The sequence below is a fragment of the Penicillium lagena genome (genome assembly GCF_028827675.1).
Source record: "Penicillium lagena strain IBT 129212 chromosome Unknown utg000003l_segment0_segment0, whole genome shotgun sequence".
Taxonomy (NCBI): Eukaryota; Fungi; Ascomycota; class Eurotiomycetes; order Eurotiales; family Aspergillaceae; genus Penicillium; species Penicillium lagena.
In genome coordinates, this window is record NW_026623224.1 from 2,402,169 (window position 1) to 2,424,907 (window position 22,739).

At 48.3% G+C, this 22,739-nt stretch overlaps 10 protein-coding genes across 10 annotated transcripts; 6 read left to right on the forward strand and 4 right to left on the reverse strand.

The window, feature by feature from the left end:
- Window positions 1-415: 415 nt before the first annotated feature.
- N7510_006147 (cytochrome P450) lies at window positions 416-1,868 on the forward strand (the record flags this gene model as incomplete). The annotated part of the gene is made up of 2 exons (XM_056978073.1): window positions 416-940; window positions 993-1,868. Coding segments are annotated over 2 exons (1,401 nt in total), but the record flags the coding sequence as incomplete, so codon positions are not given.
- A 505-nt stretch (window positions 1,869-2,373) lies between these two features.
- On the reverse strand, window positions 2,374-3,171 carry N7510_006148 (putative short chain dehydrogenase/reductase; the record flags this gene model as incomplete). Its single annotated transcript, XM_056978074.1, has 2 exons — window positions 2,374-3,089; window positions 3,144-3,171. 2 exons carry the CDS (start codon window positions 3,169-3,171, stop codon window positions 2,374-2,376), a joined length of 744 nt encoding a protein of 247 aa, XP_056834106.1.
- Window positions 3,172-4,985: 1,814 nt separating this feature from the next.
- N7510_006149 (putative glycosyl hydrolase) lies at window positions 4,986-6,259 on the forward strand (the record flags this gene model as incomplete). Its single annotated transcript, XM_056978075.1, has 3 exons — window positions 4,986-5,465; window positions 5,544-5,800; window positions 5,857-6,259. 3 exons carry the CDS (start codon window positions 4,986-4,988, stop codon window positions 6,257-6,259), a joined length of 1,140 nt encoding a protein of 379 aa, XP_056834107.1.
- Window positions 6,260-6,421: 162 nt separating this feature from the next.
- Window positions 6,422-9,452, reverse strand: N7510_006150 (glycoside hydrolase family 35 protein; the record flags this gene model as incomplete). The annotated part of the gene is made up of 5 exons (XM_056978076.1): window positions 6,422-6,639; window positions 6,700-8,500; window positions 8,553-8,661; window positions 8,716-8,839; window positions 8,909-9,452. 5 exons carry the CDS (start codon window positions 9,450-9,452, stop codon window positions 6,422-6,424), a joined length of 2,796 nt encoding a protein of 931 aa, XP_056834108.1.
- Window positions 9,453-10,265: 813 nt separating this feature from the next.
- On the forward strand, window positions 10,266-10,901 carry N7510_006151 (Glutathione S-transferase/chloride channel C-terminal; the record flags this gene model as incomplete). Its single annotated transcript, XM_056978077.1, has 1 exon — window positions 10,266-10,901. One exon carries the CDS (start codon window positions 10,266-10,268, stop codon window positions 10,899-10,901), a length of 636 nt encoding a protein of 211 aa, XP_056834109.1.
- A 725-nt stretch (window positions 10,902-11,626) lies between these two features.
- Window positions 11,627-13,348, reverse strand: N7510_006152 (uncharacterized protein; the record flags this gene model as incomplete). The annotated part of the gene is made up of 6 exons (XM_056978078.1): window positions 11,627-11,803; window positions 11,951-12,262; window positions 12,319-12,629; window positions 12,696-12,996; window positions 13,050-13,097; window positions 13,151-13,348. 6 exons carry the CDS (start codon window positions 13,346-13,348, stop codon window positions 11,627-11,629), a joined length of 1,347 nt encoding a protein of 448 aa, XP_056834110.1.
- Window positions 13,349-13,664: 316 nt separating this feature from the next.
- On the reverse strand, window positions 13,665-15,056 carry N7510_006153 (SDR family oxidoreductase; the record flags this gene model as incomplete). The annotated part of the gene is made up of 3 exons (XM_056978079.1): window positions 13,665-13,776; window positions 13,844-14,621; window positions 14,684-15,056. 3 exons carry the CDS (start codon window positions 15,054-15,056, stop codon window positions 13,665-13,667), a joined length of 1,263 nt encoding a protein of 420 aa, XP_056834111.1.
- A 1,239-nt stretch (window positions 15,057-16,295) lies between these two features.
- On the forward strand, window positions 16,296-17,482 carry N7510_006154 (uncharacterized protein; the record flags this gene model as incomplete). The annotated part of the gene is made up of 2 exons (XM_056978080.1): window positions 16,296-16,627; window positions 16,681-17,482. The coding sequence occupies 2 exons, from the start codon at window positions 16,296-16,298 to the stop codon at window positions 17,480-17,482; spliced, it is 1,134 nt and encodes a 377-aa protein (XP_056834112.1).
- A 585-nt stretch (window positions 17,483-18,067) lies between these two features.
- On the forward strand, window positions 18,068-19,919 carry N7510_006155 (MFS transporter; the record flags this gene model as incomplete). The annotated part of the gene is made up of 3 exons (XM_056978081.1): window positions 18,068-19,141; window positions 19,199-19,605; window positions 19,658-19,919. The coding sequence occupies 3 exons, from the start codon at window positions 18,068-18,070 to the stop codon at window positions 19,917-19,919; spliced, it is 1,743 nt and encodes a 580-aa protein (XP_056834113.1).
- Window positions 19,920-20,705: 786 nt separating this feature from the next.
- Window positions 20,706-22,608, forward strand: N7510_006156 (NCS2 family permease; the record flags this gene model as incomplete). The annotated part of the gene is made up of 4 exons (XM_056978082.1): window positions 20,706-20,795; window positions 20,845-21,765; window positions 21,819-21,923; window positions 21,982-22,608. The coding sequence occupies 4 exons, from the start codon at window positions 20,706-20,708 to the stop codon at window positions 22,606-22,608; spliced, it is 1,743 nt and encodes a 580-aa protein (XP_056834114.1).
- Window positions 22,609-22,739: the final 131 nt, after the last annotated feature.

Here is a 22,739-nt window from a genome sequence, read left to right on the forward strand (position 1 = left end):
ACCTGAGAGAGCAGGCAGAGATACGAGAAAAGCGGTCGTCATAGGAACTCAGAGCTATCGTCACCGCAAAATATAACAAGGGAGAAAGAGATCTACACCCTGAGTGTCTTCGTGAACACCCACGTCAAACCCCAATCGGTCGCTCCGCGAAGTTGAACACGGATCTCCAGTATTGCGTGGAATCCCCAGACCAGATTTCCTCTAGTCGCACCCGACGTGCGGGCGAACGCAAGAGTTTAGTGTGAACATCGCCTGTGCGGAACACCTTTTTCATCACTTCGGTTTTTTCTACAATAATGGAGTCGCAATTGGGATTCGGAGCGTGCGCATTCTGCCTGGCGTTAATATGGCTATTGCAGGTAATTCTCACTACCTATAACTAATTAGGTTGAAGATTGATTGACAATAAAATCAGTGTGTATATAGGGCCATAACTTCACCTCTGCGTCGCATTCCAGGCCCGTTTTTCACTACCTTCACACGACTACCCCTGAAACTGGCGACCATAAGCGGCAAACAGCTTTACTACATCCATCGACTCCACCAAGAATATGGCCAGATTGTGCGCATTGGTCCAGACGAGGTGGCGGTATCCTCTTTGGCCGATTTCAAGGAGATCCACCGTGTGGGTTCGGGGTTTATCAAAGGCGAGTGGTATACACGACTTACTAATGGTAGGCTGGGCATCTTCGCCATGCGAGATCCAAAAATGCATGCGCAGCGAAGAAGACTTTTCGCCAAGCCCTTCTCCAAGTCGGATCTTCGACGCACCTGGGAGCCTGTAGTAAGGGATAAGGTTGAGTTGGCAGTTTCGCAGATCCTAAATGAACTCCAAAATAACGGCGTGTCGGATATCCTGAAGTGGGATACTCTCATGGCAACGGATGTCAGCACGCATTTGATGTTTGGGGAGTCTTTCGAAATGCTGCGCGTGGGCAAGGTATGGAGCCTATTCAGAGGGCAACTTACGTTAGGGGCTAATTTATGGACAGAAAAATGAGTACATTCGGACCCTCGAGTCTGCTATGATGGGGAGCGGCCTCAGCGTGGAACTACCTTGGTTCAGAACCATTGGCCGATATATCCCATCCGAGTCATTCCGGAGGCTGTTCAGGGCAGGGGATTACCTCTTCGAATATGGAAAATTAGCAGTTGTCAACGGCCGTCAGAAGGGTGATTCTACTAACAATATCTTTTCGGGTATAATCAGTGAAAGTGAAAAGAACGAGGCAACTTTGACTGATGGAGACGTGGCCATGGAAGCCGGAAACTTGATCATGGCCGGCTCTGATACCATGGCAGTCACACTCACGTACCTAATATGGGCAGTTCTATCGCAACCAGCGCTACGCTCACAGCTTGAAAGTGAGCTAGCTAACTTGAGTGACGACTACAAGGATGCTGATCTCGAGACACTTTCATTACTCAATGCGATCATTATGGAAACTCTGAGGTTATATGGCGCCGCCCCGGGATCACTTCCTCGATCTGTCCCACAGGGAGGTGTCACTTTTTCTAAGTATTATCTACCACACGGGACGACTGTGACCACGCAGAGCTACACGATGCACCGTAACCCAAATATCTTTCCCAACCCAGAGGAATTTGACCCTACACGCTGGCTGCAAACGAATCACGAAGTCTCTGATGAGGTCAAAGTTGCTTTCTCGCCTTTTGGTACTGGTTCTCGTGGTTGTCTCGGTATACACCTGGCGTGGATGGAGCTGCGGCTTGCAGCGGTTGAATTTTTCCGTCGATGCGGTAATGTTCGGCTCTCACCAAGTCTGAAAAAAGAGGATATGAAGCCCGTTCACTACTTTCTTATTGCACCTTCTGCCCATAAATGTGAAGTGGTCATGGATACATAAGATATGGACTTAGGTGATTCAAACTTCGAATGAAGAGATGAAGTGCAACTTCCATAGAACTATTGAAATCATTCGGTTTGGAATCTTAACCCCATTGTAATTCCCGGGAAATCCAACGAACGACTAGCAAGCAGTCCCTCAAAGCTGTTATAGGAGACAACTTTAAGGCAGGGGAAGAGTGAGACGGGTTCTGTTCACATCCGTGCCGAGATGCCAGTAAATATGCTACTTTTGAAGTAGACCCTCATGTTGAGATTATTTCCACCACCCCATCCAAGGCAAGACACCTCGGTTCCTGCAGTGCAGTCGACGTGGGAATTACCATTGCTCTACTTCTTCCCATCGGAAGTCATCTTGTCAAGTCAAATTAATTCCAACTTCCTGGCTAGCTATGCGGTGTTACTGATGAGTTAGGCATGTAACCTCCCAGCAAGAAATTTCAGATGTCGATCAGAAGAACAAGATGTTGAGATCTATTATTAAATCCATTGCATTATTTGCGGATTTACCAAGGATAAGTCCCGTCCTTGTTAACAAATTCTCCGACATTGTCATCCCTCTTCCCTAGGATAATGTCCATGATCAACTTCCCAGAGACCACCGGATCGCCAGCAGCACCGCCAGCGCTGATCGCCGCTTCACTTTCCCCTCTCAATCGCGACCTCACTAACCCGGGACAGACAGCGAAAACTCGAATATTCTGTGCCGACAGCCTTTTGTGCATCTGAAGTGTCATCATATTCAGGGCAGCTTTGCTCATTCGGTACTCATCCCAAGCAGATTGATAGATAGGATACTTCGGGTCCGCTGCCATCCCCAATGAACCCAGGCCGCTAGAGATTTGAATCAGATATGGTCGGCCTGATTTCAGTAGAAGGGGCACGAATGCTTCGGATACAAGCATGGCGCCGAAGACGTTGACATCAAAAATAGTTTTCAGCTTATCGAGTCCGCTTTCACTTTGAGATGTAGTTCCCGCATTGCTGATGAAGACGTCAACATGCCCAAAGGTCCTGGCGACTTCATCCACTGCCGCAGAAATTGATGATTCGGATGTAACATCGAGTTGGAGGAGAGAAAGTGTTCCTTGAATGCCGCTGGCTTGGATTTCGGATAGAGCTGTCTTTCCCTTGTCGAGATCCCGACATCCCATGATTACATGATAGTCTGCGTGAGAAGCAATAACTTGGGTTGTGGCATAACCTATCCCAGAGTTGGCGCCTGCAAATGTTGAGCATCAGATCAACTTCTCTCGATTCATTATGAAAATCTTACCGGTGATGAGAGTGATCGATTTCGACATATCCGCTAATCGTGCAAAGTTTGTGCCGTCTTATTAATGATGAGAACACTGTACACAATCTGCGATAATCGAGTGATGCCGCGCTCAGTTAGAGAAGGCTTGAGAATTTGATGGCGACAACACTTTAAATAACTAATGCCGACGGTATAATAAACCAGCCATTATGTCCTATATCCGAGTGTACGAAAGTTGGAGTAAATCGTAGATACCCCGAAGTTTAGCGGCAAATCCTGCCTTGTAACGGAGATAAATAATCTTATCACCGCTACGATCTCCGCATTGGAGACGACGTGCATCACGAAGGTAGATGTGCCAGGCCCGCTAATCAAATGTCCTTTCCATCCATTTTCTCATATTAGCATGCTGAATATGTATGTACTCCGAATTTCACATGGCACCCATACATGCCAAGCTTTCGATCTGCGATGCGTCCAGGATCGCTCCGCGAAGCGAAAACGTTATCCGCGGGCCGTTGGTGCGTCTGGTGGACTGCATTTGCGATTTCCCCTGAATAAATAGATTGTTCCTCAAATTATACCATCTACCTTTGGTGTGTCTACGCGACTAGTCTCACCCACTGAAGCATCGGAACTGAAATGTAGAGAAAGTCCGCCGGTACATTGTGGGAACAAAGTCCGTTCCTGTCAGGGAATTATTGTGGAAGATCTGGGTACTGAGGCATTCTCATGTTTCATCCGCTTGCTGCTGCATCATGGCCGAAATTGGCTCGGGCTGGTAATAGCCGAATATTAAGCCACAGTTGCAGTCACAGGATTCTTGACTGCGCGATGTCTTAACCGCTAAGCTTGAGCTAACCTGTGGGGCAAGCCGCATTCGAGTGGATCAGTTGTGGGGATCGGAGCTTCAGCAACAGCAGGGATGAGATGGGGGGCCATGTGCTTGTTCTGTGCATGGGACACGCAGTGAGTGCCATGAGGAAGACTTTATGCGAACTACTGTTCGTAGACGTAATTGAGCAGCGAAATTTGGATCATGTTATGTACTGGCTAGAGACAATGGCTGTCTCGTATGTCCCCAGTTGCTGCATGTTTAATCTGAGGCAGAGACTCAGCTGCACTGGGCTCAGACACCACCGTCCTCATGCCATGCACGATTGCAACTATGCATTGTTACATATGCTGCATCGTCTCGGTTGCAGGGAGAAGAAACAAAACGTTGTTGATGAACTTCGGCTAATTGACAATCCAGCATCTTATTGTAGCTGGCAAGTTTCAAGATGGCCGGATTACAACTCCGAAAAAATAAGCATAGGTTGCATCCCATTATTGTACCCTTGTGATGACCCCAGGCACACGACCGACCCCTCGCGATTGATGGGGAAGGTCCGCCTTGCAAGGGGCTTAGCTCGGGTTTCACTCTCACTTGGAGTTATGAGAATATCGTGGAAACTACTGCCGCACGAGTCACCCCTTGATAGATTAAGCCACTTTGCAAGTGGCCCGACCGAAGTCGGAGGAGTTCCGCCCCTGCAAGGCTGGTTCCTGAAGTGACCGGCACCCATTTTTCTTTGGAATCCGCCAATGGCAGATCTGATTCATGCGTACGTGTTGTCGATCTCGCATGCCCATGTTTCGCTCGATCTGTGTATGTGGATCTGTCGGCGGGGAGCTGAGTTACGTAGCCAATCAAGGGGCTGATGCGACAATAATGTATATTTATTTTGGCCCATGAATTATGCGACTAGGAACTGGACGGGCTACAGTATGGATGGAAATGTAACATATAAAGGAATAGCAGCCACTCACTCGTTGACTCCGGGAATTGGTAGTTTTCTCGATATAATTTAACTCATCATGTTGTTTTCGCCCCATGCCGTTGTGGCACCAGTACTCGGATCATTGCTACTAGCCCGCGGCACCTTGGCTGATGATCCAACGCAAAGAGCCGAAGCTGCTCTTGCCACCCTCCAGAACTGGTACAATTCCACGAGTGGCCTCTGGGACACCTGCGGATGGTGGAACGGTGCCAATTGTATGACGGTCATCGCAGACCTTGCTGCTGTTGATTCGTCTGTGATGAACACGGCGACCAATGTTTTCAAAAACACCTTTCAAGTCGCCCCGATATCAAACCCCAATCCTGGCTCTCAGAATACACGCATCTCCAGACGTTCGAGGCGTATCGTATCCAATGCTGCTAGCAGCAATGTCTCGCAATGGCTGGACGGGGCGAACGATGACGACGGATGGTGGGCCCTTGCATGGATTGCTGCATACGATGTCACAAACGAGCCGAGCTATCTGGAGCTAGCGGAGGGAATATTCTCGAGCCTGGTACGTATGATATTTACCTCCATGGAACTCTCAATTCCTGTGTAACGTACGTGAAAGAATATACTAAAACGAAGGCAGAGCGCAAGCTGGGGCACTAACTGCGGCAACGGCGGCATTTACTGGAGTACCACCAGCACCTATGTCAACTCAATTACGAATGAGCTCTTCCTGTCCATTGCAGCACACTTGGCCAACCGCGTGCCTGCAAGCAAAGACCAATATGTTGACTGGGCGCAAAAGCAATGGAACTGGTTTGCTGCCCAAGGCTTCATCAACAACAATGGAACCATCAATGATGGACTTACAACCAGCTGCCAGAACAATGGCCAGACCGTGTAAGTCTAGCCGGATAATGTTATTCCAGTTTTTGGAAGTCTGACATTCTTCTCAGATGGTCATATAACCAAGGAGTTGTACTCGGCGGTCTCGTGGAGCTGAACAAGGCTGCCCCGAATAGCTCCTATCTCAACTCAGCCAACAGTATTGCGACGGCTGCTATCAAAACACTCGCTGATTCCAACATGGTCATCCATGAAGAATGTGAGCCTAGCGATTGTGAGCCTAACGGCACTCAGTTCAAAGGAATATTCATCCGGAACCTGAATATGCTACAGAGCGTGACGCCAAACAGTCTGTACAAACAAGTGATCGATAGCTGTGCAAACAGCATTTCGGAGAACGATCATAACTCGCAAAACCAATTTGGTGTGGACTGGTCTGGTCCGGTCACGTCGGTGGACGCCTCGACCCATAGTTCAGCCATGGATGCACTGGTCGCTGCGATCTCTTTTTGATCTTTTCATTTGGCCAATCAGTATTTGCTTTGTTGAAATTTTCACAAAATTTCCTCGTTCCGGTCTGCATGCATATGAATTTGTCCTGATGTACATACTTTTACTTTATGACGTGACGGGAAAAAATCCCTTACGGATATGACTATCTAAAACCTGACTTTTCTAATAAGCCCTGCTTCGTGGTTTCCAAGCTGGTTGGGGAGCTGGCCCTGGCCGTGTGTAGCTAGACCGAATGATGGAAGTCGGTACCAGATCTAAACCTCCCAACCTTGCACCTTGTTTGTCTTGAGCCCAGAGAGTCAGTGCAATATAATTGTCCCCCTGATGATTTAGAATCCCTTCAGGAACAGGGAAGGATGTCTGAGGGCCAATATTATTGACTATTTACTAGTCAGTAAATGGACAGCGTAAAACTGCAAATATCTTCTCCCAGAACTTACTGTATTTCCCAAATTGGTAGCCGTTGACATAGAGTTGACATCGGTAATTGCGTCCTGTATCGTAACTGTTGATATTGTCGACGGAAGAGCCATTAAAAATAAAGCTCATGGGCACATCCCATCCATTTGGAATCTTAAGTCGAAATCTTGTCGTGTAAAATCCGACTCCAGCTTGAGAAACGCCATCCGTTATGGGATTTGAAGCCTTCCAATCTGCATCCGGTGGCTTTGGATAGTGGTATCCTTGTCTTTCTGCATACATGGCACCTTCGTTGAGTGGACCACGGACCAGATCTTCATATTGCTCGCCGCCAAGATTGCCCGCCAGCTTCCAAGAAATATCAGATTGATCATGGCCAGACAAGCCATAATTTAAGATACCTTTGGGAAATTTTATCACGTCTGTTCCTGGTGCTTCCTCGTCCTGGCCCATATTGTCGATCAATATTGACAGAACGTATGAATTGTCAACAGACAGAGTCTCTGGAATCGATACATTGTAAACAATGGTTTGATCGGATGTAGACCCGGTCCATGAACCCAAGAACGTCTTGTTCAGCCAAACAGAATGTCCAAATCCCGTACCACCAGATACATTCAACCAGAGGCTTGATTCGTGTCCATTAGCAACAAAATGGCCACGGTAGATCAGAGAACCTGTGTGATATCCATAATCCATGGCATATAAATTCATGGGTGTACTCAGCTCTCGTGGATTGTGGGTCCAATCTTTGGTGCAGGTTGTCCAGGCTGAATCGTCGTACGACGCCTGAATCTCAGGCAATGAGTTAATATACTTCCAGTTCAGGCCTTGTAGCTTGGGAATTTGAATGTTGGGAGGTTGAAAGGCAACATTCCCCGACAGTTTTCCAATGTCGGTTTTTGAGACTTTAAGCATTTCACCATTGAAAATGATTCCGTCCAAGCTTTTTGCCGGAGTTGAGATAACTTCAATCTCCGTAGTTGCATTGACATCACCGGAAATACTAAGCTGCTCATCGACCAGCTCTGCAGTGCGAACGAGATAGCCAGCCTTCACCACAGCTAGACCCTTGGATGGGGACGAGAAATTCCCGATCGGTGCTGAACTTGGTAACTCCAGAACCCAGTAGTTGTAAGCATCATTTCGCCACAGGAGCAATATCTCAAGGTTAGCTAGTCGGATGACACGACGTTTTCGTGTGACCTGCCATTGTACTATCCATGTAGGCCCCTTTTTATCGACTGTGACGTCGTCTCCTTCGACCAAGGCAGGTTTCTCAAGATGACCCGAGAGAGCGAACTCATGTATTTCGTCTGCACCACCGTAGAGAATCAGGACACGAGCAGGCCCAAATCCACGAGCCCAAGTGAATATTTCTGCAGAGGAATAGACCAAATTGATGCCGTCCATATCATAATCTGTGACATGGAATTTCGAATCCCGGCCGTTAAGCGACAGGCTTCCTCCGAGTTGAGGAATAGTCACGTTTCCGACGCTGGTCGGGACTGTGATCTTATACTGGGTATTGTTGACAGAGCTGAAATCGGCGTGCCTTATAACATAGAAGTTTGTTTCCGTGCCATTTCCATTGAGTGGAGTTACCGCGATTGTGTCTGGAACGCCATAGGATCCGTTGACTCCAAGGGCAGGTGTTGCCGTCAAATAGGCTGAAGACACTTTGAGGAAATTGGCTTCCAACTTTTCCTCGCTGTACTTCTCACGCCATATGGCTCTTTCTTCAGTCAAAGCTGCACCGTAATCGTAGGATGTGTAGCCGTTCATGTATCCAAGATTGCCCCAGTTGGTGCCACCATACGTCTAATCCCCGCGTGAGATTCATCAATTTCTCAATCGAGCTGCCTTGGCTTACCATATAGATATTGAAGATTTTCACACCAAAACTGTAATTGTTTTTGTATACAACCCGGATAGCCTCTTCGTTGATCAACTCGGCACACATTTCCTCGGCGACTCCACCCCTGTAACATTATCAGCAAGGAGATTTCTTGATCGTAAGCTACTGGTTTACGAACCATCCCTCTCCTGATCCGCCCTGAAACTCGGCAATCGCAAATGGGGTGTTTGGGCTCTCTTCCTGGTGAATTATCTGCCAAGTGTGCGGAAATTCGTAAGTTGGCCACACACTGGGATTTGCACCTTATTGATTGTCAGCCTTCGACAGCCTCATGATCATTCCGAGAGCTGGGTTTGCAAAACTTTACTCACAATCGTAACGAAGTGGATATGCATCGATTCCATAAAGATCCACTGCCCCCAACCCTGATCCAGGAGCCCAGTACCCCTTTACTTCGTTGTCATTTACAATCAAGGGAACTGTTATTCCGGCATCGAGGAGTTGGTTCTCCACGAAGGCCATATACTCTCGATTCATTTGAGTCGGAAAGTCCGTGACTCCAGGCCAAGTCGAAAACTCGTTTTCTGGCTGTACCATTATCACTGGTCCGCCATGTGTGATTTGAGCCTTTTCAATTATATGGCCAATTGTTGACATGTAATTCCCAGTTTTGTTTAGATATCCGGGACTGTAAGATCGGATCGTTGCCTCGCTTCGCAAAACCCATCCCGGGATTCCTCCCCCAGAGGTTTCCGCGTTGATGTATGGACCCGGGCGTGCAATGAGATAGATACCTGCTTGCGTAGCGGCGCGAAAGAACTCTTCGAGACTCCAGATTCCATCGGTCACGACGTGGCCTGGATTAGCCTCGATCAGGCCCCAGTCCACGTAAAATGAAACGCCTGTGAATCCCATGCTTTTGATTTTCTGAAAGACATCGAGCCAGAGGCCGGGTACTGGGAGTCGGAATGGATGAAACTCGCCGGAGTAGATCATAATCCGTTCCCCACGAATGAACAAGGAGTGCATGTCCCATGTTACCTATCATGAATGGCTGGTTGTTAGGAGAATTTTAAGACCCAGTAGCAAGCAGAGAAGTTTCAGACCAGATTTTGTAGGCCATTTCCTTCTGTGGAGAGTTTACTTGAAGGGCTTGTCTCAATGGATCTCCAACCCCATGCTGCTGGCAATGAAAATACTCCCAGCCATATAGGGATAAACAATAACATTGTCGGAAGTAGCATACTGAAATTTTAATGCCACCAATTGAATTTCGACTGGCTTTTCATAGAAATAAGTATAAATTGAATAAAAAAGCACTGTGGGAAGGTTTTTTTACAGCTTGTTTATCTACCACTTCAACCCCGCATCCTAATTTCTCTTCCGCTAAAGAGGTTTGCCTATTCAGGTCTCCGGCTCGAAATGCAAGCACACTATTGATGGAATATATCTAACTCAATTTTAGCTACCGGTTCTACGGTTAAAGCTCCCTCGGTGTCTAGCGCCGAAGCAAGAAAGAATAGCAGCCACAATCATTGCTAATAGATCAGCCTAAATTCAAGCAAGCTTCCCTATTTCTCCGATTTCGCCGGATGGCATCGGTTGCCCCTATTACATCATCGCGGAATCACCCCCCGCCATCTGTGGGTGCCAATCGCTTCATTAGACCAAATCTTTGCACACCAGAAATTTGCAGCATCAATCTGGTCAAGAAAGATGGCCGCCCATATGAAGCCTGTCATTCTACACGCCCATGCGACGGGCCCGAATCCTATCAAGGTGGCGATGGCCTTAGAGTCACTGAAAGTTCCTTTCACAATCAAGATGTGGGATTTCGGCGATGACCCAAACACCGGCGTCAAGGGCACTACTTTTCTGAAGATCAACGAAAATGGCCGAGTGCCGGCTCTGGAAGACCCAAATACGGGAGTTGTCTCGTGGGAATCTGGGGCTTGTATGAATTATATACGTCGAGTGTACGACAAGGCGAACACGATTGGCCCTCCTGGTACTTCAGCACAGGAGCTGGTAGATTTCGAGAAATGGGAGTATTTCTTGTTATCGACCTTAGGTCCAATGACGGGTCAGACAAATTGGTTCCGGTTGGCATATCCTTCCTTTGTGTGGCATGTTTTGCCAGGCAGACTGATTACTTTAGACACTATCACTCCCAGAAGAATGATGATGCCCTCGAACGTTATACTTCTCAGACTTATCGATGTTATGATGTTCTGGAAGAACAACTGGACAAGTCTCAAGGTCAGAGCATTATTCCGGGCCGAGTCACGGCTGTCGATTATCACTTTGAACCTTGGGTTAGACAACATTCATTTGCTGGACTTTCTCTGGAGAAGTACCCTATGATCAAAGGATGGTTAGACTTAATGGGAACTCGGGAGGAAGTCCAGGAGGCTTATCTTAGAATCAAAAATGCTAAATGAGAAAAGCAGTGATGCTTGACAACGATTTAGGGTATTTACCTGAATGCTTTTGTCAGGAAAAGAACGGCCAGGGGCAAATTCTTTTTATGATGACTAGTTCCCAAATAAGAAGTACCCAGGAACGTGCCTGCTTCGTTGTAAAGACAATCCCATAATTGTATTCGAGAAATATGTGTCATTTTACTTCCTGACTGATCTTGTTCAAAGGAGCAAAATGTCCCCATCGCATGTTGCCTCCCTTCATCAGACGCTGCTGGTTGAAACTATGTATTTATGATCATCGCTCGATCATCTCGGAAAGTCCGAAAAGAATCGAACTACCTTCAAGAAAAGGCTGGCAATAAAACCATGCAAGTTCTTCATTTCTTGAGCCGTTTGCCGTACATAAATCTGACGACTCATATAGTATTTGTGAGGAAACTGGAACAGGAATCAGATGTATCAGCCGCCCAATCAGAACCCACAAATTGTGCCTCCTAACTTCTTCCTAACCATTCTAATAATTCTTCACGTTTACTTCTTTTCGAGTCAAACAACCTCCGTTTTCAATACTCATCCAATGTTGCTTGCTAAGCGAGACTTGTTAAATAGTAGTCGGGACTGGACTTGAACAGCCATTACGGCATAGTCGCTTAGGCTTTGTCGTTATTAGCCAAAGTAGATAGTGCTGGGGGAGGTGTCTCCGGCAGAGCTGCCGCTGGGGGAGAATGGCTCCATGTCAGGATGTTCGATAGGCGTGACCCACTGAGCGACCTGCAGATTAAGAGTGTGGCCACGTTGATTGAAGCGGCATTGCCAGCTCTTCACAGCCTTACAGCCAGGTTTCTGGCACATGTGACCTAAGTAGCACTTTATGGATCGACAAGCGCGACCACGAGAGCAAGGATGCTGAAGTAGTATGTGTCTAAGAACTTCGATGATCGCGTCGGAGACATCACTGTGGTCGAAAGGGCAGCTCATGTCACCACATACTCCTGAAAGATGATAGCTGTTGCAGACTTTGTGGAGCTTGGCCCGGTGGTGGTATTCGTCAAACGCTTCCTGGCTTGGAGGAGGGCAATAAGTGTCGATGCGGTCTCCGTCTTTATTCACGGGAATGAACTCCTTCGACTTGAGGCCTGAGAGAGGTAGCGTGGTTTCAAAAAATTCTTCAGAGCGACCGACAACCGATGGGGCGGACCATAGCTGCTTAGAGGCATTTTTCTCTTCTTCGTGAGGATGAGACAACTGTTGGTCGGGCATGATGTGCTGTTTGTTGCAACCATTGCCAAACTTGCAGATCCCCTGTTCCGTGTCAGTCAGAAAGTGTGCACACAACGGAGGGCCAAAATGCTACCTACTTTCTGAAAGTGTTTACAGACCAGCTTAACCGTCGAAGCAGTCGGGACAAGCTTGGGTTTGCCATTGATTAAGGCAGTCGGTTTAATGCTGCCGTTGGTATTGGCTAGAGGAGCTGAGGTGAATACAGAGGGCAACTCCCTGATGGGAAGGCCTAGAGATTCAAAGTCGCGATGGAACGAGGCAGCTTTGATAAGGGTGATACGGTCGCTGCCCCTATGGGGAGTCAATAGAGAGCCGTATCCAGTGTCATGACATCCCGCAAAATAAATATGCCGACATTGGTTGAGATCTGCGAAGAGTCGAAACATTTCTGTTGTAAGGCAGGATTTAGCAAGGCAAAAGACACCAACGCTTTCGATAAGTCACTGGAACTCACCCCGGATCTTGAAATCACTTCCTTCCTTCTTTTCCGCAGCATCTACAAAGTCAAATAGATCCTGTGCTCGCGTGAACGCAGCGCAGAACGGAGACAGGGATCGAGCCTCATGCCCCGACAGCCCAGCGCGAGCGAAGGCTTTGGACAATCCGAGCAGATTGGCGTAGACGCGAACCATAATCCGGCACTGGTCTGCCTGAGCTCCCATTGTCGAATGCATGAGTTCCTTGATCGAGTCACTCAGCTCACGAGCCGCATTAATTCCGCCTTCACTGCCGGCCTTGACGAAGTGTTCTTTGAACTAAGTGGGGTCGTCAGTACCCCTGGCATTAGACAGGCCCATTCTAAACGTACATGGTAACCATCGCCATCAACAAGAACTAGCACAAACGGATTGCGCTCCTGTGGCCCCATTAGCTCTCTATACCTTTTTTGGCAGCTTGGCAAGCTCTTACCTGACCGCGGGCCTGCTTCTTGTACTTCTCCCTGCCATCCTTAACTTCCTCGTAATCGCTCTTCAAAGCACTATAATCATCCAGCAAGCTCCGAAACTGGGTGAGCAAATTTTGGAGGCTGGCATGGTGCTGTTCGTTTTCCCGGGATAGGGATGAGACGTGATTGTTCAGGGAATCTATGTCCGCGTCCCGCAGCATGTTGACAGAGGATGGGAAGGCACACGCCGGTCCCAGAATCCAAAGAAGGGTGCAACGGAGCCGGCGAACATCAATAGTGGACCGAGCAGGGTAGCAGCGAGAGAGATGCAAAAAGTCTGGCGCCTGCCCTTTGCGTAGTTATATTTAAGGGAAAACGAAAATAAACGATGTTTGCGAAAGGGACGGAGGGCGGTCAGTAATTGTCCCGCATCACGTGCACTGATACTATGACAAAGGTCTCTGATATTATTCGCCTTGTAGAAAGAACCACTGAAAATACAAAGAAAATCTGTGCCGGATGCTATTCCAGAACCGGCTAAGGAAGCTCTGGAATCATTCCCATCTCGGCAAACTCCTCCACTACGCGAAGCATGGACTCCACCGAATCAACAAACCCAAAATACCCCATCTTCTTGGCCTTGGTCGTGCTAATTATGCAATGACAATGGTTAGCAGCCCTCAGGTAGATTGTAGAAAAGAAAAATTAAGTCCTACCTTAGCATAATTGACTGACCTGCGGTAATGGCCAAGTCTGTGAAACCAAAGATCCGGTCGATTTCTCGGAATTTTTTCTCTCGGAGATCATGTCTCTCAGAGACTTCGGACCAAGCCTTCTGGATTTCGGGCTTTTTGGCCCATTCAGCCAGGGTGAAACGATAGCGAGATCTTCCCGGAGGACCATAACCACGCGGAGGTGGGGCTGGGGATGTGATGGTCCGATACTGAGCGTCGTCGCTTGTATCGGGACCTGTCCATGGCATCTTAAATCGTTTGGCTAGCTGAGGCCAAAACTTCGCCCATGTAAATAGACAGTCATCAGATGCATTGAAGCTTTCATTTTCGGCCTGTTTGGTTAGCACGGCCCATTCGGCGAGGTATGCATTGGCCTGTGCAGTGGAAATAGTGGTATGTGATTCCCACGCGATCAGGTCCCCAGGATACTCGAGAGGCTTGTTGAGGTATTTCTGTATCGTAGCATAAACGGCCAAGGGATAGCATAGATTCATGGCAGCATCGGGCACGGCACCGGCGATATGGGAGGGTCTAGTTGTGTTCCAGCCGATCTGATGCTTCTTTGTAAATGATCGCAGATAGTCTTCCTGGTCGTAGTAGAAGTTTGGTCCGATCAGAATCCGAGGATCTGATTCTTCTTGTGGGGGGATACCAGGGCCGTGGTGTAAACCATAGTATTTTGCACCTAGTTGCAGTAAGACCCGCTTGGGGATTGTGTTGTTCAGTTCCAGGCCTTCTAGAAAGTTCGAGAGCAAATGCTCTGCCAGATGTCAGTGAGATTATGATGTGTAACCATTTTCGATTTCAAGAATTGTCACTCACTATTGAGTCTGACCATCTCATCTTCCGCACTCCATATGCCTCCTCCGTCCCGGGGAACCGGCTGGATGTAGGCGAAGAAAAACACATAGTCAGCGCGAATGTTTCTCTCCGCTAACTGCGCTGCAACCTGTTCTGGTGGCTGCAAAAGATCAACCGATAGATGTTCGACATTGCCTGGCCATGAGCCATGTGGAGGCCGCCGGGACAATGCATAGATCTTCTTCCACCGACGAGGGGACTCGCAGAGAACTTTGAGCTGGTATGCGCCTGATATACCATTGCTACCTGTAACGATTGCCGTTAACCCTTCAGTGTCATCAGGAAAAATTGGAAGACCATGGTAGATTGATTTGGACTGGATTTCTTGAGGCATGATGGTGGTCGCTTGACTGTTGACTTCGTCAGTGAGCTCTCGTCGTCAAAATATATTTCGCGTTAACCCCGCCCGCAAGGCGACATCATGAGTACTCTGATTTCTAATCTCTCGGATTATCAATCCAGGCGGCCAAAAATTAACCCGTGTCTAGCTGTCTCTTGCGATAGTTGCAACATGCTGGCTATAAGACAACATGACATATTTATAGGGACGTTGGAGACGTATATTCCCTGTGGAGATTAACAGTCCACTCTACATTTAGACTACTTTGTAAGTAATTCATTCACCTTGGCATTTCTAATGTTATTGCCCTGGCAATAATATTATTTACAAGTCTCAAATCCCCGCACTGAAATTCATGAAGCCAAAAATTGTATACATTATTTTATAAAGTCCAAGATACTGGAGGTGGGAGTTTGGGAGAAATCGCACGTGATTGATCGACTAGGGGGGGGTTGGGACTCAGGGAGAGAAGAGAACCCATAGCTTCAATCAAGGATCACTTTTCTTATAATGATTGAGTCGCTATAGACAAGGAAATCGATAGGAGACGGCGAGGTCTATTAAACAATGACGGTGGAGGGATATACAAAGCGCTACTACTGGAATGTGGGCTTTCCCCCCTCCCCCCACATAAACATTTCAACCTCTATACTCCAAGTACCCCTGATCTATATTCTTTTTAAATTGTACGGCTCACAAATTAATTACTATCCTAGTCTAAATGTAGAGTGGGGTGTAGGAATCTTGTGAATGGAGTGTAGAAATCTCCACGGAGGGTGTCTGTTTCCAACGTCCCTTCTTATACCTTCAGTTCCACAGACACCGACCGTGCATAAAGTGGCCCGAGCTTCCGAGTATGCCGTCATAACAGCCGCCGTTCGAATTCAAATGTGGATCATTTTCTCTGCTAAGAACTGACTGATCTCTTGATAGGAAGTGCGAAATACAACAAAGTATGGCATATGTAAACACGGAATAAGTTATCCTCCTGATCACTAAATGGCCCGCTAATACTATCTCGGTATGCAGTATGTCAAGACTCCACATTTGCCATGTGAAACCGCCAGGGATCGACCGGGGGATCGGTTACATCAAACCGCCCGGGAGCTGCGGCTCGATCCAAGCCTCGGTTGGTCGCACAAGCCATATGATCCCTGTGGCGGACATTTAAACGTTCCGACTCCCCAAATCGACGTGTAATGACTTGACGAACACATTCTTACGACCGCCACCATGAGATACGTTCTGTTTTCCCTCAGCGCGCTCGTGTTCTACGCGATCTTCTACTTCTCATTCGTCAATGGACTCAATGCCCTCGCCGAGAAGTCTGTCGCCTCCGGGAAACTGCCAGGCGCCAATGAGCCTTTGCGCACAGTGTATACTGGCGTCGAGCCGGTAGATCATCTGCTGACCATATTGACGACCTTTTTCTATCCCGCTCTGGACGGCCAGAATGCCACGCTGTTGCTGCATAGTGTCGGATTTTCCGGAACTTTCGGAGCTGCTTGGACTCTTGTTGTCGTGGAGTCCTGGAGAAAGGGTAACACGGGAACAATTGCTGCTTAGTATGTAACTTCAGAGTGGCTTTGCGAAGCTCAAGTGCTGATGGTCCATGTAGTCCCGCCGTTTTTGGCTTGATGGCCCAGGTTTTTACGTTCGCTTTTGCAACTCCCCTGCTTTGCGGACTTCAGCTGGGTTGCTCCATCACAGCAAAACGGCCCCATGCTGACAACATCCGCGTTCCGCGTGCTGTGTTGGTTTCTCTGCCTCTAATTTTTATAATTGGATTCATGGTGCCAACCCACGCGATGGTGCTGCCCGCGCCAACCTTAATCTCGGTGGATTTGAAGCAAATTGCGATCGCAATCTGGCAGCCTTGGCCCGCCTATGTCTCTATTCTGGCGACTCTTTCCTACTTCATTCTATCTCCGCTTTTCCCCAATAACCACCGTGCCTCCATGTCCAGTCTGCGATGGGTTTACGCGTTTGCATTTTTCAATGCGGCCGTCCCGCACCTGGTCTCGTGGACTCTGTCTCTGTCCTCAGTCCTTGTCCCCGTCATATACAATGACCGATTCCTTGACGCTCTGCATCCGGCGAACGTGTTTTCAGTTCCGCTTCCATGGTCCGGCCAGACGGTAGATACGGTGGCAGAAGGAGTGCATTTTTTCTTGCGCTGGGATTATATGATCGGATCCGCCGGCATCCTGCTCTGGGCGTTGAAACTATATACCGTTGCCCATAAGCAGATTTTAAGCACCGTGTGCTGGTCAGGTCTGCTCCTCAAGGTCGGATTGCTGACGGTATTTGCTGGTCCTGCCGGAGCAGCTGTTGAACTGATGTGGGAGAGGGACGAACTAGTGTTTGGCGAGACTGGAGGCACTAGACAGCAGGTCACAAAAGCCAAAAAGTCTTCCTAGGTGAAAATTGGGATTTTGGAAAGCTGGTGAACAACCGCCGGGCTAATCACGGACACTCAAATGATCTATATCCTTTTCATAGTATCGGGGATTGCAGTCTCCGAGATCAATAGAAAGGGTACCCCATGTCAAATCCTATTCAATCGGGTGTTCAAAATGTATTCCTCCGAAGAAATTGTGAATTAACCTAGAGCTCATCCATCCTCTTTAACGCGTTTTATCGATAAGCATGACATCCAAACCGTGACGTCATCATTTCTTTTCGCAACAGATTCGCAAGGGGCTCTGCCTTGCAGAAAATATCCCTTGCAACCATCCGACCGTCCAGTAGACCTGACAACAATATTTCAAACACTATAAGTCTCGAGATCCAAACCCAATGTCAATACCTTGGTTCGACCACTAAAACGGACCAACCGGGGAAATGGTCACTTGATGACGCCCTCGACGATTGACTCGAGTGAACAAAATGGTACCTCCAGGCGCAGGTACCGTGGTACGCGGATTCAGATACCCCTCCAGTCAAATATCTTCAATATCCATTACCTGCCTTCGCACCCAGTCCATGCCGTCTGATTCACCACCATGGAGCCAAGCAGCTCCTCTCAGCCCGGTTATCGTGAGACTAGCACCAGTGAAAGCGATGAGCTGAGTACAACCGCCACTCAGACACAGCGAGGATCCGGATACGAGGCCATCCACTCCGATACCCTCAGTCGCCTCGCAACCAGCCTCAATCAAGTCGAGCTAGAACGCATCAACACCTATCGACTTCAACATCGCTCTACTGTCGGATCAGGCCCAGGTCCTGCACCACGCGAGAAATGGCTACCCCTTGGGGCTGGCAAGCCGTATCCTCCCGATCTACCGGACCCTGAGCAGTACTTAGTAGAGTTCAATGATGCCAATGACCCTTTACATCCCCAGAATTGGCCGTTCGGACGGAAACTTGTCATTTCGGCTGTGTTAGCATATTCCAGTTTTGCATCCTCCTTTGCCAGTGCTATTTTCTCCTCTGCTGTGGTAGAGGTCAGTCCTGAATTTCACGTCAGTTCTGAAGTGGCCATTCTTGGAGTGACCCTGTACGTGATGGGGTTTGCTTCGGGCCCTATCCTTTGGGCCCCGGCAAGTGAATTGATTGGTCGTCGATGGCCAATGTTCGTCGGACTATTCGGTTTTTCGATTTTTACTATCAGTGCGGCGACCAGCAAAGACATCCAGACTCTGATGTTGACTCGGTTCTTCGCCGGTTTCTTCGCAGCCTGCCCCCTCTCTGTTGTGCCGGCGGTATTTGCCGACATTTACAATAACCAGAATCGTGGAGTTGCAATTGCCATATTTGCCATGGCAGTGTTTATCGGTCCATTTGCATCACCTTTCATTGGTGGCTTTATTACCATGTCATTTCTAGGCTGGAGATGGACAATGTATATTGCATCCTTCATGGGGTTTCTGGCCACTGTCCTTCTTCTTTTCTTCCACAGAGAAACCTACGCTCCTGTAGTTCTCGTGGAAAAGGCTAGGATTTTGCGAAGACAAACACATAATTGGGGTATCCGTGCCCGACAGGAGGAAGTCGAGGTTGATTGGGAGGAGTTGATCAAAAATAACTTCAGTCGACCATTTCGGATGCTCTTTACTGAGCCTATTGTGTTTCTGGTAAGTACAATCAAGTACAATTTGCCCTTGTCTTGAAAAAAGCTAATATCACTCTAGATATCCCTCTGGATGAGTTTTGTCTATGGTCTCATTTACGCACTTTTGGGTGCTTACCCTGTTGTCTTCGAAGGTGTGCATGGCATGAACCTGGGAGTCGGCAGTCTCCCATTTATTGGACTGATCATCGGAGAGCTTTTGGCAGGAGCCTACATCCTCTACGACCAGAGGGCATACGCCAAGAAGCTTGCCGCCAATAACAACATTCCGATTCCAGAGTGGCGACTGCCGCCTTCCATTCTTGGCGGAATCTGCTTTACCGTCGGATTATTCTGGTTTGGATGGACCGGATGGACGAAATCGATCCATTGGATGGCCCCGACGGCCAGTGGTGTCGCAACCGGCTTCGGCATCTATGTCATCTTCCTGCAGTGTTTCAACTATTTGGTAGATTCATATTTGACATTGTAAGTCAATCTAGAATGAGCCAATGTTCACTAACACTAACTTGGGAATCAGTGCTGCATCCGTTTTCGCCGCCAATACAATGATGCGGTCTAGTGTAGCAGCAGCGTTTCCTCTCTTTTCGAAGCAGTTGTTCCAAAATCTAGGCGTCCAGTGGGCGGGAACTCTTTTGGGATGTTTAGCCCTCATTATGGTGCCTATTCCATTGGCATTTATTAAATGGGGCCCTGCATTGAGGAAGATGTCCAAGTTTGCGCCTACATTTGAGATGATGGGAGAGAGGCGGCCGGAAAAAGAACCCCGGGCCTCAGTCTAGCATCTCAACAAATTGCAAGATGCCCGCTGCTGATTTGTGTCAATCAGTCCAATGGACCTTGTCGGAGCTTTTCCGTCCGATATTCGGTGAATTTCTGCTCGCGATCACGGCAATCGTACTGGCTGCAGCCAAGAAATTCTCAACATCTCAACAGCGACTGTCTATTTAGCTATCTATGATTAATTGCATTTTCATGAAAGCCATTTCAAGTCCGTAACATTAAAATGGTTCCGAAAGAAAATTGTGGATCAAGATTTATCGGCTGGTTCCGTCCAGTTCGCCTCAATCGACCTGGACCTTGTTCATCTTCTGAGGCCAAGATAAGATAGCGCATCCACATGGCTAGAGCGAATACGAATGCATCTTGGCGATTCAGATCTACATGCCTTGCGTTTGCTTTCAATATGGCCAATCTCTCTCTCTTATGAACAAACTCAGGTCCTACATGTTTGGCCGTTGCTGTCACGATTTTCTTCTGTCGTGACCCACCGGCTTGCCGAGTCCCCATCCATGGAAATGGAACTGTCGGCAAGCCGGCAATCACCCCATTCGACCTCAGATGATTTAGTCCCGCCAAGTCCGCCAAGGTCGGAGGCGGAGGGCGCGGGTGGGCAGACATGGGCGAATTTTTTTTCGCCCTATCGGAGGAATATGGTTGGCTATCTGTTTTTCTTTTCTTCCTGGCATTCCTTCTTTCCTTTGGGGCATCTGTTTTGACAACATCTTGGACACGCCTCTTCGGCTGGGAAGCCATTCTACAGGATATAGGAAATTTTGTCCGTCGTCATGGGCTTCAAGGCTTGGATACATGACACCAACTTGCGTGTTGCGCGCAGCCCCGTGGGGAGATGGTTTCGACTCGAGAATTCAGGCCATGTGAGTGATCGACGGCGCGAAAAAGTTGCTACGTACTAATGTCACATAGCCCATGGAGCGAAAGGGTAGCTTTTTCTTTACTGAACTCCGCGCCGGCCTAGCAACATTCTTTGCTATGGCATATATCATCTCCGTCAACAGCAACATCACTTCAGAAACTGGCGGTACCTGTGTTTGCCCGCCGGAAGACATGGCGGACTACTGCGCAACCAACTCCGAGTACCTCATTTGTATGCAGGAAGTCAAGCGTGATATCGTTACTGCCACATCTGCTATTGCCGCTCTTTCGACGTTTTGCATGGGCCTATTTGCTAACCTACCTATTGCACTGGCACCTGGTATGGGATTGAATGCATACTTCGCCTACACTGTCGTTGGAGTTCATGGAGCCGGCATGATCCCGTACGATGTCGCGCTGACTGCAGTGTTTGTGGAGGGTTGGGTCTTTCTCGGCCTTACCTTGATTGGTATGCGGCAATGGCTTGCTCGCGCTCTACCAGCGTCGATTAAACTTGCGACTGGTGTTGGGATTGGACTATACCTTGCTCTAATCGGTCTGACATACAGCGCGGGAATCGGATTGGTGCAGGGTGGTTCAGACACCCCGATCGAGTTGGCTGGCTGCGCATCACAATTCATTGACTCTAGCACCGGTGAGTGTTTGAGTAGCGAGAAGATGCGCAGTGCCACCATGTGGGTGGGCATTTTCTGTGGTGGTGTTCTCACGGCAATGCTCATGATGTACCGCATCAAAGGTGCTGTGATCATTGGCATCTTGCTAGTCTCCATCATTTCCTGGCCCCGTACCACACCCGTCACCTACTTTCCCTATACGGAACTTGGAACAAGCATGTTCGACTTTTTCAAGCAGGTTGTCACCTTTCATCCGATCAAGCATACCCTTGCTGTTCAGAAGTGGGACATCTCTGGACATGGCGGCCAGTTCGGACTGGCGTTTATCACTTTTCTTGTAAGTAATCTATCTTGACACTGACTTGCAAAGATACTAACATGGCATTTTAGTATGTCGATATTCTGGATACAACTGGTACCATGTATTCAATGGCCCGCTTTGCTGGCGCTATTGACGAGCGCACGCAAGATTTTGAAGGGAGTGCCATCGCCTACGTAAGAATAATTCCCTCTTCTTTCTGGTATTGTCATAAAATGCTAACTGAGAAACCAGATGGTCGACGCCATCTCCATCTCGATCGGATCGCTCTTAGGCAGCCCTCCGGTGACAGCATTTGTCGAGTCCGGCGCTGGAATCTCCGAGGGAGGGAAAACAGGACTGACATCGTGCATGACGGGTTTCGCCTTCTTCATTGCCGTGTTCTTCGCACCGATTTTTGCATCCATTCCTGCATGGGCGACGGGTTGCACGCTCGTCATCGTGGGGGCGTTGATGGCGAAGGCTGCTGCAGATATCAACTGGCGTTACTACGGCGATGCCATCCCGGCATTTCTTACTATTGCTATCATGCCTTTCACCTATAGCATCGCCTATGGTCTTATTGCTGGCATTCTCAGCTATATCACCCTAAATGGCGTCGCATGGCTACTAGAGAAAATCAGTGGTGGCCGCATTGTCCCACCTAACAAAGATGAGTCCGACCCTTGGTCTTGGAAGGTACCTGGTGGTTTCTTCCCACCGTGGGTGAAGCGTGCAGCTCATGGCCAGAAGGACTTTTGGCGCCGGGATGAGGAGAGCGTTGGGTCGAAAGAAGTGGTTTCGCTCGCGTCTTCTCAGGAATGTGTTGCTGTTGTGAAGAATCACGCCGAAGGTGGGGAGCCAGGAGAAAAGCCAATATAAAAGGCTTCTAAAGAGTCGGGCGATGGTATTCTCAAGTTTTCCGCAGTTTCTAATGGTGTCATAACGCATGTGTCTTTTACAACCACCTAATAGTTGTATATCATCCCAGATGCTACCAATTATAATTATAA